This window comes from Topomyia yanbarensis, chromosome 3 (genome assembly GCF_030247195.1).
Source record: "Topomyia yanbarensis strain Yona2022 chromosome 3, ASM3024719v1, whole genome shotgun sequence".
In the NCBI taxonomy this organism is placed as follows: Eukaryota; Metazoa; Arthropoda; class Insecta; order Diptera; family Culicidae; genus Topomyia; species Topomyia yanbarensis.
This window is the reverse complement of record NC_080672.1, coordinates 129,853,781-129,878,436: the sequence shown is the minus strand read 5'-3', so window position 1 is coordinate 129,878,436 and position 24,656 is coordinate 129,853,781. Positions and strand designations below refer to the sequence as shown.

General features: G+C 37.8%; 3 protein-coding genes across 5 annotated transcripts in view; 2 read left to right on the top strand and 1 right to left on the bottom strand.

Moving 5' to 3' along the window:
- The window catches only part of LOC131693941 (cx9C motif-containing protein 4), a 48,302-nt gene extending 26,152 nt beyond the window's left edge, over positions 1–22,150 (top strand). Inside the window, exons 1-5 of one of the 3 annotated variants that reach the window (XR_009306367.1) lie at positions 20,051–20,190; positions 20,287–20,509; positions 20,574–21,282; positions 21,347–21,617; positions 22,048–22,150. Coding sequence is in view for 2 of the 3 variants with exons in the window: in XM_058982221.1 (XP_058838204.1) it covers positions 20,398–20,509; positions 20,574–21,282; positions 21,347–21,485 (960 nt within the window). In the remaining variant the exon portion in view is untranslated. Of the gene's footprint in view, positions 1–20,050; positions 20,211–20,286; positions 20,510–20,573; positions 21,283–21,346; positions 22,028–22,047 lie in introns of those variants that run through there. The other 2 variants (XM_058982220.1, XM_058982221.1) reach the window with 2 other exon arrangements.
- Positions 2,612–3,702, top strand: LOC131693943 (succinate dehydrogenase cytochrome b560 subunit, mitochondrial-like). The gene is made up of 2 exons (XM_058982225.1): positions 2,612–2,790; positions 3,116–3,702. Exons 1-2 carry the CDS (start codon positions 2,771–2,773, stop codon positions 3,609–3,611), a joined length of 516 nt encoding a protein of 171 aa, XP_058838208.1. The 5' UTR covers positions 2,612–2,770; the 3' UTR covers positions 3,612–3,702.
- Positions 3,677–4,639, bottom strand: LOC131693942 (oligoribonuclease). The gene is made up of 2 exons (XM_058982224.1): positions 4,428–4,639; positions 3,677–4,369 (listed from the first exon to the last, which is right to left on the bottom strand). Exons 1-2 carry the CDS (start codon positions 4,468–4,470, stop codon positions 3,780–3,782), a joined length of 633 nt encoding a protein of 210 aa, XP_058838207.1. The 5' UTR covers positions 4,471–4,639; the 3' UTR covers positions 3,677–3,779.
- Positions 22,151–24,656: the final 2,506 nt, after the last annotated feature.

Sequence of the window (24,656 nt, the reverse complement as noted above, 5' to 3'; positions counted from 1 at the left end):
GCATATGATTTGTACATCCAATTAGGGCATGATCAAGAGCGTTTCATTCTGTATAGGAGTTTCAAAGTAGAACTGGAACTGAAACATTCACATCCTCAGCAGAGCGTTTTGCTTCATAATTTCGAACAGTTTTGTTTTAAAATTTGAAACTGTTATACGACGCCGTTCTATTTGTTGCTGATTTTAAAACACGTTTAGAGCTGTGTTTTGAATACACGCAAAGTTTTCAGCACAGACACTTAGACCACATAGACTGGGAAAAAACAAATTTGAATGCAGTAACGCTGTAGGTATGGCGAGACATCAATTTTAAACAGAATAGAACATCCGCTAAAACTGCTGCTAGGGACAGCAAGTTTTAATTTTAAAATTTTCAGTTTTATATTATAGAACTGTTAAAATTATGTATCTAGAACTGAAACACTCTTGAACATGCTCTTATTATTTGAATTAGCAGCGTTCCGAAAAAAAAAAGTCAAAATTGTTGCCGGTCTAATAACCATACGGTAGACTTGGGTGCAACGCCCAACTCCTACTTAGCAGAAGGCAAAGGATTCTTCACATTTCCTTTCGAACATGTCCATATGAGACTGCCCAGTTCTAGTTTTCCGTTCTAAGTTTACAACTGATTCGCTCTAGAATACCTATCCGTCTTTCAATTTCATTTTTTTCGTTTCTCTTAGTCTCAAATTTGCCGAGAATAGACAACGAAATCGATACAGAAGAACTCAATTGGGTCATTAAGCTATGTATAGTTTTCCATTCCACTCGATAAATTTTAGGTCCAATATACATAATATAAAATTATTTCACAAAAAAATTCGTTGTAATACTAAAAATGATTTTTTTTTTTGTTTTTTTTTTTTTTTAAATAAATCTTATGTAAACTAGGCAACCATACATAGGAAAACTGCGGTTGTTTACATCTGGCCTATCAAGACAACACCCAAAATGAAAAAAAACGATATGCATGGGATGGTGTTTATGTCAAATAAAGATAACCCTGCGGGAAAACCGGGAAAACATGTATTCATTTTTTCTTACAGGGCATCATTTGTCGTGAAATTCGATATGTCAAATGCTTCTGGTAGTGTCAAATCTAGACTGTCAACATATTTCTTTATTTTAAATTTAAATTTTATTTTCAAGTTTTCTGAGTTGGGAAAAACGTTGCAATCACGAAAATCTGCTTGATCGATGTATGTAAAAAAATGATTTTTTTTTCTCATTTAATGACCCAATTACAGTCGTGATTCGCTGGTTGGACACTTTTTAACTGGACCGCTTTTTAATTGGACCTTCGCTAGTTGGACCATTGTCCAACTAAAAAGCAACTGAACGTCAAAATCTCATGTCAAATTTACTTTGACAATCAATCTGACAATATTTAGGGATATAAACAGATGCACTTACACTGCCAACATCTCCATTGGAGAGTTTTTGACATTTGTCAGTCGGTCCAACTAGCGAATCACATTCGCTAGTTGGACAAGGCTGTGGCCCAACCAGCGAAACGACTGTAGTCGAAACCGGATTTTCAACGAGAACCGGTTTTCATTCCATCCGATAAATTTTAGGTCCAATATACATAATATAACATCATTTAAAAAAAAACAATTCATTGTAATACGTAATAACGATTTTTTGTTTTTTTTAAATAAATGTTATGTAAACATAGACAACCATATATAGGAAAACTGCGGTTGTTTACATCTGGCCTATCAAGACAATACACAAAATGAAAAAAAAACTACGCATTGGATGCCCGAATAGAAATGTACAGTAACAAAACCATGATTTTCACTTTGACAGTACAGTAATTTTACAATAATTTACAGTAAGTTTTAGTGGTATGCTACAATACAAACACAATAAACTTTAACGTTTTTACAGTAAATTTCAATGTAAAATAGACTTTTACAGTGAAAAAGGGGGGTGGTTATGTATCTTAACATTAAAAAAATCAATTTTTCTCCATACATATTTTTCTCAAAAACAGTAAAATTTAATGTGAATGCACTGTATCAGTTTTTGCCAAACAGTGAAATTTATTGTTACATGAAATTTTATTGTAAATCTACTGTGAGAATTTGGCATCGAACAATGTTGAAACAGTAATAACTATAATATTTATTATTTTATGATTGTTTGTAGGGTAAATGCTATTGTAAAATTCTATCCGGGTGGTGTTTATGTCAAATAAAAATAACCCTGCAGGAAAACCGGGAAAACATGTATTCATTTTTTTCTGACGGGGCACCATTTGTAGTGAAATTCTAAATGCCAAATGCTTCTGATAGTGTCAAATGAAGATTGTCAACATATTTCTTTATTTTAAATTTAAATTTTATTTTCACGTTTCCTGAGTTGGTAAAAAAAAACATTGTTGTGATCACGAAAATCAGCTTGTATGGAATTTCCCCTCAAATTGAATTTTGACAGCGAGCATATACGCCCTAATAGTAAGTTTGTCGAGAATGTAAGAAAATGAAATCTGTGCTGTGTCTTAAACATTATCATCTGTAACTGATTTTATAAATCTGTATAAATGATATAAATGGCAGCTCTGCTGGCTCTGAACTTATTTCAACTTGGTTCGAAATGATTCTTGCAGGTTCGAATGTTTTTCTAATATTGCTTAGAAAATAACTTAGCAATCGTGGATTGTCATTTTTGCGTTAAGAAACTTTGCTTTTCTTCACCCTTCGATTGAATAATAATTATTCTGCTTGGCAAATAATTTTACTAGTCGCAGAAATATATTCGTGTAATGGCAGCATTAATGTTGAGGTAAGCGAATTGTATTTTTTAGTTTGATTTTCTTGTTTGACTGTTACATAATTCAGTTTTTAATCGTATTGAGTACATTGCGAATATTCTGTTAGAAAGGAATCAGATGTTGCAATGAAAATAATAGTTATCTAGATTTGTACACAAATCGATACCTTTTATAATTAGTTTTTAGTTCATTTAACTACCAAGACTAGCAAATTTATTTTGAATCTAACTATGAATAATGTACCTGTATTCAACTTGTATTGCATGTGCATGTCCAAAACAATTTTGCTCCATTCTGATTAGATAACAAATCGGGTAATTATCTGTAATTTTCCAGAAACGCTTGCCGACGCACCTTATTGTTCGGTCAGAGCCCGGCATCACACTTGTTCGCCGTGCGGACCGTTGTTTTGAAACCGGTGCGGCCTGTCGTTCCTCAGGGTGAATCACACGATGATCGAAACGCTCGCCTTAAACGCCCGCAATCGCCACATTTGACCATTTATGCTCCACAACTAACCAGTATGCTCTCGATCACGCATCGTGGGACTGGTGTTGCTTTGGCCGGATACGCTATGATCCTAGGACTGGGGGCGTTGGCTTTACCTCACGACGCCACTCATTATCTGACCATGCTAGAGGGACTGAACGCGCCTACACTGTTCGCTTTGAAGTTTACACTATCTTACCCGTTAGCGTTCCATGCAACTAACGGAGTTCGCCATCTGTTCTGGGATTTGGGAAAATTCCTGAGTATTAAGGAGGTTTACAATACTGGCTACGTTATGGTATTGGTTTCCGGCGCCATTGCAGTGGGACTCACGTTCTTGTAAATTGAAAAACACACATACATGATTAACATCAAACACCTATTTAAAAACATGTAAACGTTTGAAAATGAGTTTAATAAAATACAATCTTAAATTCTTTATTACTCCTTGCTAAAAATTCTAGAACACAATGGGTGGATGAGTGAAATTCTAAACCTGCACTAAACATCTCTAAGTTTGGTTTCCTTGAAACATGTATTGCCTATAGTACTGCAATTCCTTAATGCTTTCTTCAATGTCTTCCAGTGCACGATGCCGTAACTCTTTTGGGGGGACACGAGAAAATATAGCACCATTCCAACGTTTACAAAGCTCCTTCAGCGAACTAACATCTACAATGCGGTAGTGTAGAAACTCGTTTAGTCGGGGCATATATCGACTAAGAAACATTCTATCCATGTATACAGAGTTACCGGCCAGCGGACATGCTTTTTCCGGACAGTGTTTTTTTACAACATCCAGAATGGTTTGCTCTGCATCAGACAAACCAATTCTCGAGTCTCGTACCGCCTGTAAAAGGCCAGTTTTTGAATGGTTCACCTTGCACCATTCATTCATTGATTGCAATACCGACTCTGGTTCGTGGATGACCAAATTCAGCCCAGGTTCCAAGTATTCCAGGTTTTTATTTGTAACTATGCAAGCAACTTCTAGGATTTTATCATTATCCACGTCTAGTCCACTCATTTCCATGTCTATCCACACTAGATTGTGTTGTGATGGAGTCTTTGATCGACTTGCAGATGAATACATTATTTGTGCTAAAAAAATACTAGCAGTAGTTATAAGCAATTTGTTATTTACTCATCAAACAATAACCTCTAGCTCGAAATAGCCTATTAAATTTTGAAAAAAATGTCATCACCACAGCACAGCTCAAAAAACTAAATTCAATTCACTTAAATTATTGGGAATAGTTATTATACAAAAGCGTTCCATGCAGCCTTCACTAACTTAGTTTTAGCAGGTTATCCTTGACCTGAGTAATGGTAAAACTAGAAGGTTACCGTGTGATTAATTAATAAATTACAATAATTCAAGAGTGCTGATTCAAATAGTCCTTAGTGACAAATGTAAACAAACTGAGTTATTTGCAGCGCAGCATGTGATTACAACATAGCTAACGAATACCGAAAACCAGGATTCATTATACCGAGTATTTATCAAAATAACAAGCATTATATAAAAAGTCGCAAAGTTTTCATGATCATATTTTGAAATTTTGCACTTGAGACCTTTTAAATTGAAAGGACCTATGTGTGAAACATTTCAAAACCTCTACAGCTGTTCATAGGTGCCATGCAAAAACGACGCATGATTCATTTCATTCTATGTTTTTCCCACTGCACATAGGTACCTAGTAAAAACGTCCTAAGCATCAAAATAAAAGAAATTATTTTCTTCTGTTTATGCGACGTATTTTCGAAGTTGAATTTAGAAAGTATAATAAATTAAATGATAATTGGAAAGCTTAGTTATTCTAAAGTAACATGCCATTCGTTGGTTTTAACCACTTCCAGCCAATGGTTTGTTAATATAAACTAAAGTTTTCCGCACTTTTTTTCTGCAAGACTTCTGTTAAATCCAGTGCAACTATTTACCATAGTAATGAAGAACATTCGTATTCCGGTGCTCATTTTGTCGAAAACTTTGAAGATATTCAATATTCGTCGTAAGAGGCACCTTTGCTGAAAAAAGCCTTATGTGCAGCGTCGTATGATTCTTAGGCCCGAAAAAAAGACCTATGTGAAAGGTCCTATAATTTTCAAAAGGACGCATCATTTTAAAGCGCTTAAAAACTACATTAGCAGTAAACATTTCATGTTTTTAGTATTATTTACCTAAAGAGCATAGTCCATAGACTATATTGGCATAATTGTTTCATCAAAACACATATTTGTTCTCTAATAGGGATTTGTTTTAGGTCCATGAAACTTCAGCCTCGTTTTTCTCAGTTCGAGCTCAATGTCACTTAGGACCTTTTGAATAAGTACTCTTGAATTCAAGAGTACTTATTCAAAAGGTCCTAAGTGACATTGAGCTCGAACTGAGAAAAACGAGGCTGAAGTTTCATGGACCTAAAACAAATCCCTATTAGAGAACAAATATGTGTTTTGATGAAACAATTATGCCAATATAGTCTATGGACTATGCTCTTTAGGTAAATAATACTAAAAACATGAAATGTTTACTGCTAATGTAGTTTTTAAGCGCTTTAAAATGATGCGTCCTTTTGAAAATTATAGGACCTTTCACATAGGTCTTTTTTTCGGGCCTAAGAATCATACGACGCTGCACATAAGGCTTTTTTCAGCAAAGGTGCCTCTTACGACGAATATTGAATATCTTCAAAGTTTTCGACAAAATGAGCACCGGAATACGAATGTTCTTCATTACTATGGTAAATAGTTGCACTGGATTTAACAGAAGTCTTGCAGAAAAAAAGTGCGGAAAACTTTAGTTTATATTAACAAACCATTGGCTGGAAGTGGTTAAAACCAACGAATGGCATGTTACTTTAGAATAACTAAGCTTTCCAATTATCATTTAATTTATTATACTTTCTAAATTCAACTTCGAAAATACGTCGCATAAACAGAAGAAAATAATTTCTTTTATTTTGATGCTTAGGACGTTTTTACTAGGTACCTATGTGCAGTGGGAAAAACATAGAATGAAATGAATCATGCGTCGTTTTTGCATGGCACCTATGAACAGCTGTAGAGGTTTTGAAATGTTTCACACATAGGTCCTTTCAATTTAAAAGGTCTCAAGTGCAAAATTTCAAAATATGATCATGAAAACTTTGCGACTTTTTATATAATGCTTGTTATTTTGATAAATACTCGGTATAATGAATCCTGGTTTTCGGTATTCGTTAGCTATGTTGTAATCACATGCTGCGCTGCAAATAACTCAGTTTGTTTACATTTGTCACTAAGGACCATTTGAATCAGCACTCTTGAATTACAAGTTTCTAACCAAACATGTAAAATCCTAAATTCAAATGACAGTCTCTGTCAGAGATGCCAGATTTGAAGTCATGTCTGCAAATTCGCAGACTTTTAATTTTATTTAGCTGCAGATTTTTTTTGATGACGCAGATATTTCTCGAGTAATTTTTCAAATGGACGTATGCAGTGGCGGCGCTAACCCAGTTAAACTCATTCCGGAACTAGGGGCAGATCACTCTAATGTCGTTTTCGCTTGAAGCAGAAACTAACTCAGTTTCGGACCTAACTGCTGTCAAACCGTTTGTTTGAAGCCAGTTTCCAACCTAGGTTATGCGCCACTGAACTGAAAACCGGGTTGGGTTCCAACCTGAAATATATTTCGGGTTCGCTCACACCACTGCTGTTTGGCGAGAACCCAACTCAGTTTCATTAAAAACGTTCGTTTGAAGCAACTAACCTGGGTTAGTTTCTAGGTTCTCAATCGAAAACGACATAAGAATGTATAACAAATTTGCATCAAATTGAAAAAAATGCATTTAATTTCCATTTTTGCATCAGCTTTGCACTGCCTCGCAAAAAAAATTGTTTAACAAACGCAAAAACATTGCACGTGTGGAAAGCGATGATTACCTTCACTATTATTTGTGCGCGCATCCACGCACCCCTCAGTTAGGTCAATCCAACAGGCAACACTGCTACACAGAATATTATAGTTTCGCGCTTCACGTTCAAACAAAAGCAAGCATAAAAGTCCTGTTCGTATAAACTCAGGTCCACGTGTTTATTAGTCTGCCGGTTTTTAATCCGAATTCCCGTCCGTTGCATATTCCGCTAGTTGCTACTCTGCATTAGTGCCCGCCATCAGGTTATGGGCCCAGTGAGTGGTCGGATGTGAGACAAAATCGGTGGTAAAAATAATCCGGTCGATAGCGTCGGTCGGAGTATCGCGGAAGTTAAAAAGTGGTTGCTTGTATTGGTGTGCGTTGACTTGCAAGCGGCAAGCAGCGAGAAAAACGCTTTTGCTGCTGGAATCGTTTTTGCTGTGTTCGTGTGACGAATCAAAAATCATGTCTGAAGCCAAGTTTGCCATAACGAAACTTAATGGCACTAATTGGCAGACATGGAAGGTGCGCATTGAGATGATGTTGCAGCGAGAAGATTTGTGGCATATAGTTGAAGAAGACGTTCCGGATGAAGATGACCGGAATGATGAGTGGGTCAAGGCTGACCGAAAAGCAAAAGCAACCATAATCCTATCGATAGAGGATAATCAATTGCCACTTGTGAAAAACAGTGTTTTCGCGCGTGACGTATTTGGGGCGTTGAAATTGTACCACCAAAAGACGACGCGGTCGGTGCGAGTTTCTCTACTGAAAAAGTTATGTTCGTCTAATTTGTCGGAGCGTGTTAATCTAGAAGAACATTTGCGTGAAGTTGATGATCTTTTCGATCGGTTGGATGCCGCGGGTACCGAACTTGGCAAAGACACCAAAATATGTATGATTTTGCGTAGTTTACCTCCCTCGTTCGACGGAATCGTGACCGCTTTAGATAACCGTGCTGATGAAGATATTTCGGTTGATATCGTTAAATCGAAGTTGATGGATGAGTTCCATCGCCGTTTAGAACGCGAAAGTGTTGGTTCGAAACCTGAAAAAGCGATGCGTTCAGTGGAAAGCAAATCAAAAGAAACCCGCGTGTGCCATTTCTGTAAAAAGCCGGGTCACTTGCGCCGTGACTGCCGGAAGTACAAGGCATCGTCTCAGGAAAACAATAATGCAAGAAATGAAAAAGAAATTCCCAAGGCGAAAGCGGTGCAAAGTGAGGGAAGAAGTGTTGCGTTTACCGGTGCGGATAAAGTGAAAGCGCGCGCGTGGATCATTGATAGTGGGGCAAGTGCCCATATGACGAACGATCGTGAATTCTTTAATTCGTTGAAAAAGTTTGACGGTGGGTGGATAACGTTTGCCGATGGTAAGAAGACCGAAATACTTGGAGAGGGTAGTGGCATACTACGTGGAGTAGGTGATCGCGATGAACCGGTGCGAATCGAAATGAATGACGTGAAATACGTGCCGGGTCTGGCTACCAGCTTAATTTCAGTGGCCAAATTGGCAGAGAAGAAATTGAATATAAATTTTGGCACTGATGGTTGTCGCATAATAGATGCAGGAGGAGCTGTCGTGGCAACAGGCTTCCATTACGGTGGTCTATACTATTTGCGGACGATCGAAGAATCAAACAAAGCGTCATCGGGTGAGCATAACGTGAATTGCCAGCATCAGTGGCACCGGCGGTTAGGCCACAGAGATTGGGCCGCTGCTGAGCGAGTCGTTAAGGAGGGTCTTGCTACAGGTATCAAGGTAAGCGACTGTGGTTTACGTCTTGTGTGTGAGTGCTGTATGGAAGGAAAGTCGGCCAGATTGCCCTCCGGTCACTGAACGGAAAACAGATCGAGTTCTTGACATCGTGCATACTGATCTATGCGGACCAATGAAGACAACGACACCAAGCGGCAATCGTTATGTGATGCATCTGATCGACGACTTTAGTCGCTTCACAGTTACATACTTGCTCAAGAATAAATCGGAGGCGAAGGAGCTGATTATAGACTACGTGCGATGGACACATACCTTATTTGGAAGGAAGGTTCGGGTAATCCGTTCCGATGGCGGCGGTGAATTTAATAATAACGAATTAAAAGCTTTCTACCGAGCAGAAGGAATCAAACCGCAGTTTACAGCACCTTATTCGCCTCAACAAAACGGCGTGGCTGAGCGAAAGAATCGGTCAATAACGGAGATGGCTACCTGTATGCTTATCAACGCTGGTATGGAAAAGCGTTATTGGGGAGAAGCTGTTCTGACTGCAACGTACCTGCAGAACCGTTTACCGTCAAGATCACTGAAGCAAACTCCTTATGAGCTCTGGTGGGGGCGAAAACCGGATTTGGCACACCTTCGAGTGTTTGGTACCGACGCCTATGACCATGTTCCAGAACCGAAGCGCAGCAAGTTAGACAGTAAATCACGGAAGTTAAAGTTTGTAGGGTATTCTATGGAGCAAAAGGCATATCGATTTGTAGACTGCGACACTGATTTGATAACCGTAAGTCGTGATGCTCGCTTTCTCGAGTTGGGGAATGGTACTTCGACAGTCGATTTCCCGACGTCGAGCTCTACAAGCGAAGAACGTCCTGTTTCCCGTGAAAAGAAGATAGAGTTGATCCCGTTTAAAGAAGATGCTTCAGATGCTGAAGATTTTGAAGATGCTGAAGATGTGGAGCCTTCGCAGTAAGAAAACTGCCGACGTTCGCAACGACAAACACGTGGCGTTCCACCACAACACCTTGAGGATTACGTGCTGGACTATGCAGTTGGCACTGCGGCGTGCGCTACGCAGGAACCCGTTAATTTGAAAGAAGCATTGAAGAGTGTTGAATGGAGAGCCGCAATGGAAGACGAGCTTGCACCGCACCATCGGAACCAAACTTGGGAACTTGTGCCGTTGCCGAAGGGGCAAAAGCTGGTAGGGTCCAAGTGGGTGTATAAGCTAAAACGCAATGAGGATGGAAACGTTGTAAAACACAAGGCTAGAGTTGTAGCTCAAGGCTACTCGCAAAGACCTGGTGAAGATTTCGGGGAGGTTTACGCTCCAGTTACCCGTCACGCGACGTTTCGGACGTTTTTGACAATAGCAGCTAAACGCAAGATGATTGTGAAACATTTGGACATAAAAACCGCTTACCTTTACGGAGTACTTGATGAGGAGGTTTTTATGCAACAACCACCAGGATACGAAGAAAAAGGGAAGGAGAAGCTAGTATGTCGACTCCAGAAAAGCATATATGGACTGCGCCAATCAGCGCGCTGTTGGAACAAGCGCCTTGATGACACATTAACTAAACTTGGATTCAAGCAATCAAGCGCTGATCCGTGAAGGGGGCAACCGCCCCGAGCGACAAAATCAGGGGGCGGCATTTCCTACTAAACGAATTTCTATTTCATTTTTTAATAATTCTTCAAGTTTCAATAATCACCATCAAAATCAAGTGTGGATGAAACGCTTGAATTTATATTATTTTGGGGGTTAAAAAGTAGGGGATCAAGACGACGGATGCAATCGAACAAAATTATATACATATTGCTCAGTCTCAAAAGATTCAACTGAGATTAATTTCCGAGCGAACTTGAAGTAGTGGGAGTATGCAGACTAATTTGCTGGGATTAAACCAGGGAACTATCATATATATATAGTGTTTGGTTCATGGTTAAGAATCTCGAGCGGTGATAGAGAGTTGTATTTGGGGAAAAAATCGTTCTACACAAACTATCAAAACTCAACTACAAAGTTATTGAACTTTTTTTGTAAACAACTTGTTTGTTTTTAAATGTCTAACTCAAAAAGTATACTTTGTAAATATTTTCAATCTTTTAATTCCATTGGAAAGGTGTTTCCGTTCCTGTTAAAAATCAGGTGCGTTGGTCCAGCATAGTCGATAAGAGAACCGGTCTAATGATCCGATGCTCAATACAATTCCCTTACAATGATTACTATAATCAAATAGTATGGAAAAGGTAGTCAAAGACGGTCTTAATTGAGTCTATCAGTTTTCAATAATAATTCGAGCCATCATAAAGATATCAAAAATTTATGTTATGCCCACTGTCCTTGACAGCACTGTTTCACCGGGATCTATCCAGACAAATTGCAATTACATCAGTTCTATGAATATTACTTATATGTGCTAGTGCTCAAATGAAATTTAATAGTCTCAATAATTAGTTTTGTAAGCTAGTCTTTCCTTAGCCAAAAATTGATAAACGTTATTGTTTATAAATAAAATGGGTTTGATAGGGGTTAGAAGAAAATTATGTTTCTCTGAACGTTTAGCTAGAGAATTTTAAAAAAAGGTTGATCTCACAAAAATAATATTTTAAAATGATTTGTCCAATTGAGTAGTTTATGTCGTTTCTGCTTACGTTATATGATAGGGTGCGCTTTTCCATATTTTAAACATCTTGCGGCAATATACATGAAACTAGAACTTATTTATGACGATACATAGATGTCCGTACCATAAAATATCCGCATCCCAGTAAATTACATTCGGAGTGAGATTTGGAATATGGGCTGATTTATGATGGAATTCCAACCGAAGGCAACAACCCATCCTGAATGAATCGGTTTTCGAATCGGTTGTTACATTTGCGCTTAAATTCTAAAAGAAAACATTCCGATTGCGATGAGCAGGGAATCTGCTGTCAAAACGAGTGAAACAGAGAGTTGTGAGAGAAAGAGTTTCAACTTTTCTTGGTGGAAACCAATGAGTAAAATGTATGGGCGCAAACAGTTTTTTTAGATTTTATATGAACTTTTTCAAGTAAGTATCTAAATAAACTTCTACAAACTGTTCCCATATTTTTTCTGCATCAAATGTGTATTCATTTTACAACCACAATATTATAGTTTCTCCAAAATCCCAAGTTTTAATATCTTTCCCATACATTTAAATTCACTATAACCACCACTGAAGCAGTGCCATCTCTTAAATATTTCCATGAAAGTATTACCTAATTCCTTTATCTGTTTTTTTAACATGTAATATTTTATAGAAGGTGTACCAGTAGTCATAAACCAAATGAAGAATGCCGTCTCTTTGCTTAAACAAGAAAATTTTAGGCACCAATTATTGCCATAATTAAAGGACATGAGCGCGGAGCGAACATGTGAACGGAGTCGTAGCCACACCTTTCGCGAGGAAATTTATGCGCAACACTACCGCCAGGACAAAATATTGACAACAAAATGTGAAAAAGTTCATTTTTGTGTAGACCCTTTCTAATACCTTTATCATATTCGTTTCATGTGAAAAGGTGGGACATAGTTGAACTTTTTTGAAAATTCGTTGTAAAAGGGGCAGCAAATTTAATGTTTGGCCCCGAGCGACAAAACACCTCGCGCCGCACTGGACGTATGTAACATTTAGTGGAAACCGAGAAAAACGGGTTTGAAGATTTCAGCGAAAATTTTTGATTCCTATTTCAAAAATACTTGAGAAATTGCACCATCGATTTTACATATAACATTGTTTGCCCCACCTTTTTATGTAACGTAACATTTCCACACGTTTTATGCATGTATCGTGTAGAAAAAGAGAAAAGAAATTGATACGTCATTTCAATTTCTTGACTGTATCATACACCGTCATAATCTAGAATAAAGTAGTTCTGTTTAAAATAGTAAAAAAATGTTTTGAGATTTTATTCCGGCATCAATTTAGCCAAATTTGTCAACGATTAGATTATTATCAAACTTTACACATGTAAGGATTATATGTAGTTTCCACCGATTAAGATGTCGTTTCGACTCGAGATATGCATGCACATGGGACGATTATGTGCCACTCTACGCAGTGTACATGTACGCCAATGTTTTATTAATTTTGTTAACTATTTGTGCTATCTACTTATTGCATTAAATTGTAGGATCGTAGCGAAACCATTCGTGTGGGTATTCTACAAGTCATCTGATTTGGATTCCCAGACAATGCTGCACTGCGGGACGGGGTTAGTGCCTTAATGAAAACTAGCATTTGCATTAGGGTGTCTTACATCCATTTTTCATTATTTTTTCTCGTGATGATCAATATAAAAATATTCGAAAAAACGATGTTCTTTGCATTGCCGTTGAATGGAATCGAAACCCGCCTCGAGCACTATTTTTCAGATTGAATTTCATGCAGAAACCTAATGTCGAATAGGCTGAGACGGCAAGTTGGAATGCGGTTCGCTCAGCGTAAGATAATTATTTTCAAACAATGGATCAATAGTTGTCGTCAACGCTGTTCTGGGAGGGAGTAAGTGGCTATAGAGATCTTTTGATTAATTCTAGCTAGGCGATAATATTTTTCCGGTCGCTGGTAAAGCCGTACTAGGAAGTTGTTTGCAGTTGTCTTCGAACACGTAAGATCCACAGCTGGTAATATCGGTACATTCGCGCATTATGACAATTTGAAAGAACACTCCGTGTTACGCAGATTACACAAATCGTGTCAGCATAATCGGGTATTAGCTATCCAAATAACACTTGTAGCATATGCATTTGATTTCATTTGTGTATCGATAAAGTTTTTAAAAATGTTTCTCTTAACCTTAGCTTTTAACAAAAATTTGACAGGACAGTGTTCACTCAGTTTGTTTCAAGTCGAAAATGAATGCAGTATCCTGATTCACCACTTCATTTGCAGTGTTGTCGATAACACAGCCGAAAATTTGCAAAACAGTGCAGCCGAAACAGATATTGCGAGTCTCACCATTCTTGATTTGGTGAAAAAAATATTCAACATTCTTGCATTTTTTAATTTTATTAATATCATAAAAAAATTAGGGAAGGTTCTTAAAATCTTGTTTTAGCAGAAATGTTCTTAGAAATGTGATATCTATTGAAAGAAAATTTAAAAAGTGGGGGTTAGGTCTAACAAGAAAGGTCTATTGCATATGGTTTTATTGTGTCGATTATTTTCAGTGTAGCGAATGCAGTGGTCTTTATCATATATCGAAACTAAAAATATACAAGAATCGAAAACAATTTTACATATGGACTTAAGCGGAACCTACACGAGACAGAAATATTTTCAATAAATATATTGACAAGATTGCTTCAATCCATCAATCCCATTTAAACTTCACAGAATCAATATTTTCAAGATGATCTTACACCATCAATATATGATTTATTGCCAATATTTCCGCTCGTGTAGGGTCGGTTTTTTTAGTGGTAGTGTTTTCATTCATTAATATGCTTTGTATAGTGTGGACTTATTAGCCGAGCCAAAATTGGATAGGCCGAGTGGAAATGAATCATGTGATGTGGAAATGAATCAATTAATTGATCGAACGTAAATAATAAACTTTCGTTGTGCTTTCTAGCGATCCACGTAAATTTGTTGCTAAGAAAGTTTTCCTCTTTGCTCATCGAACGCACAGATTGCTATCATGCAGGTTACGCATGCAACCGCTAACAAACAAATCAGATATACCTACCTACGCATTCGCCTCAAACCTTGAACCCAAGCGCATAAAGCAAAATGAGCCAACGCTGATGATGAGTAGAGCTAAAGAGACAACTAGTACTACGACACTATGTTAACCGTGTTTGCAAATGGAGCTCGAATGTACAAGCGATTTTGTGTACGAATAATTGTGTTCGATATTATACATAAAAGTGTGCTGGAAACGAGCACAACATAAAAGAAAGCATAGTGTTTGAACGGACAAACTCAGTCACGTGTTGGATGGTACTGGGCAGGGTTGTTAATACGATAATTTTTCACGATAATTTATCGGCGTTACTCTTTAATGATAATGTATCGTCATCGGAAACTCCGTTAACGATAATGTATCATCACCTTCATCGTCATCGTCGATAATTGTATCGTCGTCAGAGTTAAAAATATTCAAATTCATTGAATGAAAATTGATTATATTCAGCCGCATTCATTTTCAACATTCAGTGACGCAGCTGAAAACGTCAAACGAACAAACCGCCCATTCATCCATACAGATTTTCATTCGTCTCCGATTATTACACAAAGCGACCGTTCAGCAACGAATCAAACACATCAAAGTAGGCCCTGGCACAATGTAAGCGATGATGATTGTTGTTTCATATGCTTTACCGGCATTTGAAAACTTTTTCCTAGATAATTAGTGAAATGAATATATTGTACGATATTCAACTGAATGAATAAGGATGGATATGTGAATGAATATTTTTTCTATTCACCGCGATTCGCGTCAGGTTCATTTTCAGCCGTCAAAAAAGAGCTTCGATTATTTTTAACTCTGATCGTCGTACTCATCGTCATCGTCGGTTCATCGGTTATCGCGATATGTTTTGCGTTACTTTTGAGTTGAAGTTGATGCGGTTAACTTTCAATTGTTTAGAAATAATTAGTTATTGAAGGACATGTTGTTGGCAGTTGAAAATCAATAGTTTTAGACATTTTCTATGCGCAGTGGGGTCCGACGATGCGTCAAAATGAATTTTTTCAACTTTCCGGGAAAGTGTATTATATTGAAGGAAAAGTTGTTGGTAGTTGAAAATCAATAATTTTGGACATTTTCAATACGCAGAAGGGTCCGACGATGTGTCAAAATGTTTTTTTTCAACTTTTCGAGTAAGTTGGTGCACAGTAAGGTGATCAAAATTGTTTTTACCATGAAGAAAATAAATTTTGAGCTATTGTATAATTAGTAAACAAAAACATATATTGGAAAAATTACTAAACCACTATTATTCACAAATTACACTACACATTTACACATATTTCCAATGCTCGAATCTCTCCCCTCCTCCCCTTTCTTCTCTCCATTATGTAACAAGATGCTTCATGCTTCCTTCTGTAATTTATAAACGGCATGATAATAGAGTTTTAGTCGTTTTTTGAATACAGTGAAGACCCGTTTTTGTCGGCCTCTTGGTGAATTTTAGGCTGATAAAACGATAACGTTAACAAAATCGAAGTCGAAACGCAAACATATTTTTTTCTTACTTTTTAATAAACCGCAGCAGTTAAAATATTCTTCTTTAGTCCCTCGACAAAGCCTCATAACCCGTTCTGATCATTTAGTAAAAAATTCCCTTAAGGAGGTCTTACAGTACAGTATTTTTATTATTGAATATTTTGCATCTCTAAGATAAGAAAAATATTCTAAAGAAAGAGTTTACTCGAATTTGACTTGAACGTAGGCTAGAGCCCACCAAACGGTTTTGATAGTTGTTGAAAAAGTTGAACAAAATTCATTTTGACACATCGTCGAGTCCCCTGTGTATTGAAAATGTCCAAAACTATTGATTTTCAACTGCCAATAACTTTCCCTTCACTATAAAACACTCCTGAAAAGTTGACAAAAATCCTTTTTGGCACATTGTCGGACCCCCCCCCCCCCTGTGCATAAAAAATCTCTAAAACTATTCATTTTCAACTGCCAACAACATGTCCTTCAATAGTTATTTATCTCGAAACAATTGAAAGTTAACCGCATCAACTTCAACTTCAATAAACGGGAAAGTAACGCAAAATGTATCGCGATAACCATCGATGAATTATCGACGATGACAATGAATCCGACGATACATTATCGTTAACGGAGTTTCCGATGACGTTGACGGGTGGTTAACGTTATCGACGATGACGATTAATTATCGATTAACAACCCTGGCACTGGGTAGCGTACCTCCACAGCCAGTGTAACGGACGAGGTAACGGACTTCTAACCGGCGATGCCACATGATTTTGTGGTATGTCTGTAGAAGAATAATTAAAAGGTCTGTAGATGGCAGATTGTAAATCCTATTTACACTAGGTTATTACTTTAAAAGTAGCTTGAAATTAGTAAACTATTGAGAAGGTATCACTCGCATTCGGATAAAATTATTCTAGTGCAATTTTGTTAAACACTGTTACTCTTTTAAAAGTCTGTAGATTTCTGATTACGCTGTAGGAGTCCATCAAAAGTCTGTAAAATACAGACATGTCTGTAAATCTAGCATCGCTGCTTCTAACTCATCTACACTGGCTGTGAAAACACACAGCGCAGAGATCTAATCCTCCTTTCGTTCAACAGGCAACTGAGCTTGTCCGGTCATCATTCATAGAAGCGTAGCGCGCTAGGTACACAAATCTGTCGTGCTGGACTTGGGAAGCGCTATCTTATATGTGTAAATGCGCGATATTTTGACTAGGTTGACTAGGTTAATGCCATGATATCAAAAAATCTATTGTTATCTATTCTTAGGTTTATCTATTGAAATCTAGGGGCAGATCACTATAGAAATGTATAACAAATTTGCATCAAATTAAAAAAAAATCATTTAATTTCCATTTTTGCATCAACTTTGCACTCAATCGTAGAAAAGTTTGTTTAACAAACGTCCTACGCTGATTCACTTTGTTCGACGTTTTGTTGAATGTAGGGCTAATTTTTTGTAGGGTTTTGACGTCTTACACGCAAAGCAAAATACATTGCACGCAGCGCAAAATACATTACGAATTTCTATTTTGATGGAAAGAAATGCATTTAACCCTTTCATGTCCAACTTTTTTCTAGTGCATGTAGGGTTTCAAAACTATTTTTCCTTGAAAACAGTTGGGTCAAGAAACACGAAAAGCCTATTTTCATAAAGATAGGTGCTTCCATGGCAGTGCTTGAAGCTGGTCAACTTTTACCTTGTAATGCTCAATGCAATTCTCCTAGAATAATTACAATAGTCCAATTACGTAGAAAACGTAGCCAACGACAGTCTAAATTGATAAGTTTTATCAGTTTTCAATAATATTACACCATAACGAAGATATATGAAAAAATCATTTTCCGTCGTCTACGTAAACTATCCTTGGCAGCACTGCTCCATCGGAATCCAATCAGACTAATTGCAATAACTTCAGTTCTAGAGCTGATCCTTGTAATTGTTAATACTCAAATTAAAGGCAATAATCACATTAATGAGCCTTACTTGTTTTTGTGAGCAAATCTCGCCTCAATCAAAAGTTATAACTGTTTAAAAACGTTGTTGTCCACAAACAACATGGGCATGAATGGGTTAATTTAGCTGATTTTTAAAAATGCATCACAAGTGATCTGCCCCTAGATTGAAATCTGTTCTTAGAAATATTTCGGTGCGATGTGGGCAAATTTGAAAATTTGTCTTGGGATGGCTGAATTATATGCGTTTAAAATTTGAGCACTTTTCGTTACATAACATTTTTGTAGAATTTGCGAAGTGCACCCACATATCAAAAACAAAGACTTCGACACAGATTTTTCATTAGGGCCTAAGTCGCAATGTACTCAAATGGAGAAAAATCAGTTTCAATATTCGGCGATGCTTTTCTAAATGTAATTTTTATTGTAGGTATAAATTACTTTATGATCATGTTTTCCCTGAAGCATCTTTGGTTAAACCTTATGACAATATAACAAAGAATTTAATTCCTATGTGCTTTTAGTGGGTAGAAACTAAAAAAATGCTTACGCCCAATTTGCATTCCAGTCGTGATTTCGCCCTTCAGCAACCACCATTTGCGAAAGGGCTAAACCACAGAGAACAGACATCCATGATCGAACAAAAATATTTAAAAAACGTGTGTAAACATTTGAATTAATATACGAAAAACACTAGCGCCGCCACACCAACCTATCCCAACAATCCGTCAAATCGATTCCGGAACCGTTTCGAAATCCTGGATGGATTCAGCATGGAATCTAGCTCAAAGAAAACAACCGATTCCGACTCTATCGGTTGACGCATTTGAGCTGGAATTCATGCTGGAAGTCCGAATCGGTTCCGGACTAGTTTAACTGGGTAGAGGAATAACCGCTGTCAATTCTGTCGCACTCAGCCACAAAAAAACATGACGACAGTAGCGCACCTGGTTTAGATATCCAAACTACCTTCGAAACCGTTAGAGATTTTACACAAGTTGAATGCTGAAGATGGACGTCTGTTCTCTGTGGCTAAACCAAGGTGATTAGAGTTCTAAGGTGATTCGTCTTTGTCAGTAAGTAGGTGAGGAGTGAGGTAAGTGTGCAGCAGGCTGCGGGGAAGAAAAATGACAGCGAACAACTTTGTTTACCAACTGAAATCCAAGCAAACATATGGAGAGAACTAGTAAACAATGTTGTTAGCTGTCGTTTCTAAAACCAACATGGCTGATCGGCATTTTTGAGCATCGAATCACCTGAGAATAAAAACTCCTTGGGCTAAACCGTGAACACAATTTTCAGAAGGGCGCGGTAAATGGACTAAACTGATTTTGTCTTGCTGGGTAGGGCTGGGTAAATGGGCGAGCTTGACAGTATACATTTTAATAGGGCTCAGCAAATGGGCGCATATAAACCCAATGCAAATGAAAGAGCGCGTGCATCTTTTCCCCGAATTTCATGAACATATCGAAATATTCGAATGTTTATGTACAATAACTATAGAGTAGACATGATCATAGTGGATATTGCTTATCATTTATATAATAGAACTGCCGTTTAAAGAATAATTTTGTGAATAATAACCATACGCCCCGGTTCTGTCTAAAAATGTAAGTTTAGCCTTTATATTCCATATGAGAAAAAGGGCCTAAGTCGAAATCTCGAAGAAAATGCATGTTTCGCCGTTTTGTTTTCTTTAATTATAAATCGAATTAAAAACCGTTTTAACTAATTTTCACCTCAATCTTGTAATATTTTTGTCGCATAATGTCATAATAGCGAAAACGCTGTTTGTTTACATTTGCGATTTAAGCCCTAATGAAAGATCTATGTCAACTTAGTCCTACTTCAAAAATGCATTTAATTTCGCTGATATTTTAAAATGCGCATCACAAGTGATCTACCCCTAGTTCGTTACCCATAAAGTGAGAAATGGCAGCTCTGCTCGTGGTTAGAAATTCGCTGTCATACCCCCTTGAAACTCAATGACATTTTTTTGCTTTCCTTTGTTCATTATTCTTCTCTGCCCTTCCATTTTTATTTACATTTCGTGTTTTTTATCGTTGTATTTCTTTCGCATTGCACGCTTGGGATTACATTGAATGCTTTTTTTGCTGCGGCGATTCGTTGATTCAAGTGGTAGTTTTTTATTAGAACCTGTTTGTTTTTATTAATTAATAATATTTATTAATTCTAAACGGTAATTTAAACTAATAATCTAATATCTTCAAACAGCACTTCTTATCGCCTACGTGCCCTAACGGGTGACGAGTTGGACTCCGGAAAAGAATAGCTAACTTGACGATTAAGAGCATCGAACTAAACAATAAGCCAACATTTAGCAAAATGATGACTAGAAGGAAGTCTGTGCATGATTTGCAAGCCATACAACAACACCAGAAAAAGGAAGATGCTAAACAAATGCTTACTCCGGACGGCAGAAAAACGCCTGGACCAAGTAAGCTTTAAATGTGTGTTAGTAAAAAGTAAAGTAAGTAATTATGTTTGCATTGTTATTGTAGAATCGTCGCAGCCGAGAAAATCTCGAATTAATCAGCGGAGAATTTCGGAGGCTGCACCGGGAATGGTGCAAAATGGACAACAGTTACACGGTGTTACGCAGAATGGCATGGATGCCGAAGATATTCCAAAATTCAAAGGCTATCGTATAATCGAAATTGATCATTTTCTCCAGTGGGCTGCGTATTCTCAATTCATGCACTCTAAACATTGTCCGGGTGGGCTGCTTAAGCCCTATCAGGAGTACGTAAGCGGCTGCTACTCTACATTTGCTATGAAATGCAGTAAATGCTCAGCAATTATCACCCGTTCATCGGAGAATTACATCCATCACAATAAATTGATGAACCGCTTGGTCAAAGGTACAGTGCAGATGGGCAGGGATTACGAGGAAATGAGTACTTTTATGGAATCTTTGGAGATCCCTTTCGTCACCAATGAGGAATTTGGCACGATAAAGTCGCAGATGCAGCTCAATTCCTCGTTAGACGATCAATCAGCGCTGCAGAAAGCGGTAGAAGAACTGGAGCGAGCGTCAGCCTCTTCGAAACGAAAGCGCCACGGTAGCTGCAAATATCATTATGAAGTGCTTAAGGTATATTTGAACAAAAAAATGCGAAAAATAGAAGAAAATTTGCAGCTCTCGGTGAATGACTCTGTAGCTCTGGCAGTGAATGCCCATTTGAAAAATGTTTCACACGTTCAGTTAGTGTAAGTTATTTCAATCACAAAAGCTACGTCCAGAAATCTATTAAATTTTTGTTTCTATTTCCAGTCCTACAAGCCCGAATGCTCCGATTGCTAATGGTAATAATTGTAACGCATCATCGTCCAATGTTCAAAATAATCGAATCGGAACAGGTTTTGCCAATGGAGCTCCTTCTACTCAAAGTAACCTTTTTAACCAACATTAGATGTTATGACCAGCGTTCTTCCTGCGTATGACATGTATTATGTACATATCGTCTGTTGAAGCGTATTCATAGGTTAAAGTTCTCCACGCTCTGTTTATTGCTGTGGTCTCGTCCGGCCAGTCTTTTGCATATGTGAGTGATCATACCGAAATTGATCTCTTGTTCAGTGAGCTTTTTTAACTATGACGAAATGTATTCTTAAGTTTGCACCCGTACAAACTACAGCAACTTTATACACAGACTTGCGGAGACAAAACAGTTAAACATGGATTTCTTCCCATGCTTCCCCTCACAATACCCTTATGGTCGTTTGGTTGCACAGTTTGTGACAGTTCGTTTGGCTGCAATTTTGACACTTCGCTACTCTGTGTATAAAGTGTTTGTAGTTCAAACGATACCTATTAAACGTAGTGAATAGTCGTGCATACTTGTTTTGTTCAAATTCTCAGGTCTTTATTGCCCAAATAAATGTATCGATAGATTTCAACTAAAACTATTTTAGACTAAGACTACCTCGACCTGTTTTTTCCCACGCATATCAATATTTTAACGACTTTTCTAGATCTGCGATGGTTGTACGGCATTCCTAGCATCTGTGGAAATCATTTCTAAGAAAAGCGGTACCCAGAGTGAACAAATGTCCAGAAATCCATTCCCCAGAAATTGAGATATATTAACTGAAAATCACTTAGAAATAAAGTATTATTTATTTAACAATCATGTTTGGTTTTGGATAATTAGAACAATTTTTAGCGAAAAAGATTACTGGAATAATTAATTATATTAAAACAGGGAGAACAATTTTACAACCATCTTAAAACTAGAAATACGACATACTAGAGCGAGCGGCTGGATTTTTTTAGATTAGAGGGATCAATTAGAGCTATTTTTATGAGTAGTAGTAAACTAGGACTTTTTTAACGAGATTATTGAATTTAGCACTTTACTAGTAAAAACACAGGAAGGCCTAATATGCTGCGGGAAGATATTCAGGAAACTGACTCAGACATCACTTCGTTAAAAGTTTAATAACTACTTCCAACAAAACCTGATTGACTTGCAGTCTTCGACAAAGTTGTAGATAAAAAATATACCTTTTTTATTTTCACTTACATTGGTAATCTGATGCATAAAGTGAAATTTAGTAGTTAATATGTGAGCTAGTGGGTTATCTCCATGTAACTTGTAGAAAAAAATTATTCAAACTTTATGTATGTTGGTCCAGTAGCTAGACGTGTCCGATTCGCTTCAAATTTGGAGCAAGCACTCCTACTGGGACTAGGAATCGACTCAGTGGTAAGCCGATTGAGTTTTTAAAATTTCATTATTTTGCTGGGCAGTCTAGTGAACAATGATGAACGTGAGAAGAAAAATATGAACATTCATCTTCAGGAAATCGGGAGATCAACGACATCAATTACAGATTCGGATGGCCTTCATCACGAGACATCATGAATTGAAAAGCCTCGAACCGGTTCCTTCAGACGATTTTGTAGTATGGCTCAGGAGCGGATCGGCAACACACCGAGTTGCGCGTGTGATGTTTGTGATGTAGGTCTCATGTTTGTTAGCTTGTACGACAGATGTTTCGTGTTGCTTTGAAGTAGCATCAAACCATCGATGGTGTGCGGTACAGACAGAAGAGGACACTTTTGAGAATGGAAGGAAAAAAAAGGGTCAGTTAATTTTGTCTGTGGTTAATCTGTATACTGATGGTTTTTGGGAAGCTGTATACGAGGGACATAAGGGAGATCGTGACTTAGTGCATCCTGAACCGGGACGTGGGGTGCCCAAGCAACCAAAAGTTCGGATCAAACTTAAAAGGCTCATTTTAAAGTTCACATGAAGTTCGCGAAATTACTTAAAACGATAAGCTTAAGGAGCTCCTTCATACAAACTTATGGTTGCTTCTTCCTGAAGTGCGAAGGGAATCCAATAGCTGAGATTTGGCGGAGCAATTCTCGACGCGTCCCAAACCATGTATTCGATATCGTGATAACTGTCGAGCGTCTAGCGTGTAGTGATTGGACATGAGCCGAAACATCACACAAATGAAACCCCGACCTACATCCATTTCTCCAAGCCAAGGTTTCGTTGATACCTTCGGGAAGAATGTAGCCACCGTCTACTAACTTTTTTGTTCACGAGTTTAATTCTGAAAAATAAGGTGTTTCGGAGAGAGAAAAACTGACCGTTTTGGAAATTCACAAACTTACTACCAAATGAAAGATCTATTATTCCCGTATACGTCTATAGAACTTCGTACGGAACGCTTATATGGCTCTTAAAATATAGACTGAACTACAGACACTTTATACACAGCCTTTCGGAGACAAAGACAGAAACCATGAATGTAACTTGGCATCACGTAAGATCCCATTAGCTTTGCATGGACTTCTACTCCACTCACAAAACCTTAATGCTCGTTTGGCTGTATTTTTTATTTTTATTTTTTTTATTTTATCTGACCTTGCTGGTCTTAATGAAATACTTACTTGATGGGCAACACTTCGCTTCGTTGAATCTACGCCGAGTGAGGAATTCTCTTCCACTGGACCCGGTCCTGGGCCAATCTCTTCCAGTCACCCTGGACATTGAGTGCTTTTAGGTCCTCTTCCACTGCAAACAGCCATCGTGTACGCGGCCTGCCACGGAGTCGTCGGCCTCTTCCCGGTTATCTACTGAATATTATCTTCGCCTGTCGTTCTTCCGGCATTCGTGCCACATGACCAGCCCACCGCAGCCTGCCGTTTTTTATTAGCTTGACAATATCCACTTCCACACTATATACTTGGTATAACTTGTGATTCATGCGACACCGCCAGATGCCATTTTCTTCTTTACCGCCGAGTATTGTACGCAGCACCTTACGTTCGAAGACACCGAACGCTCTACGATCATCTTCCTTTAACGTCCACGTTTCATGGCCGTACAAGGCAACCGGAACTATCAATGTCTCGTACAACGCGAATTTTGTCTTCGTCTGCAAACTACGGGACTTCAGCTGGGTACGAAGCCCGCAAAAAGCCCTATTTGCAGCTGCAAGATGCCTTTTCACCTCGCGGGTAACATCATTATCGCGCGCCACTAGCGTTTCAAGATACACAAACAACTAGAATTCCAAGGTACACAAAGTTGCATAAACTTAGAAAAAATGCATTTAATTTCCAT

What these genes read in the sequence shown, in the direction of transcription:
- LOC131693942 (XM_058982224.1), bottom strand. Translation starts at nt 4,470, where the DNA reads ATGACATTTTTTTCAAAATTTAATAGGCTATTTCGAGCTAGAG. An exon ending in TAGGCTATTTCGAGCTAGAG is followed by an intron (nt 4,370 to 4,427) that starts GTTATTGTTTGA and finishes GTATTTTTTTAG; the next exon opens with CACAAATAATGTATTCATCT.
- LOC131693943 (XM_058982225.1), top strand. Translation starts at nt 2,771, where the DNA reads ATGGCAGCATTAATGTTGAG. An exon ending in ATGGCAGCATTAATGTTGAG is followed by an intron (nt 2,791 to 3,115) that starts GTAAGCGAATTG and finishes GTAATTTTCCAG; the next exon opens with AAACGCTTGCCGACGCACCT.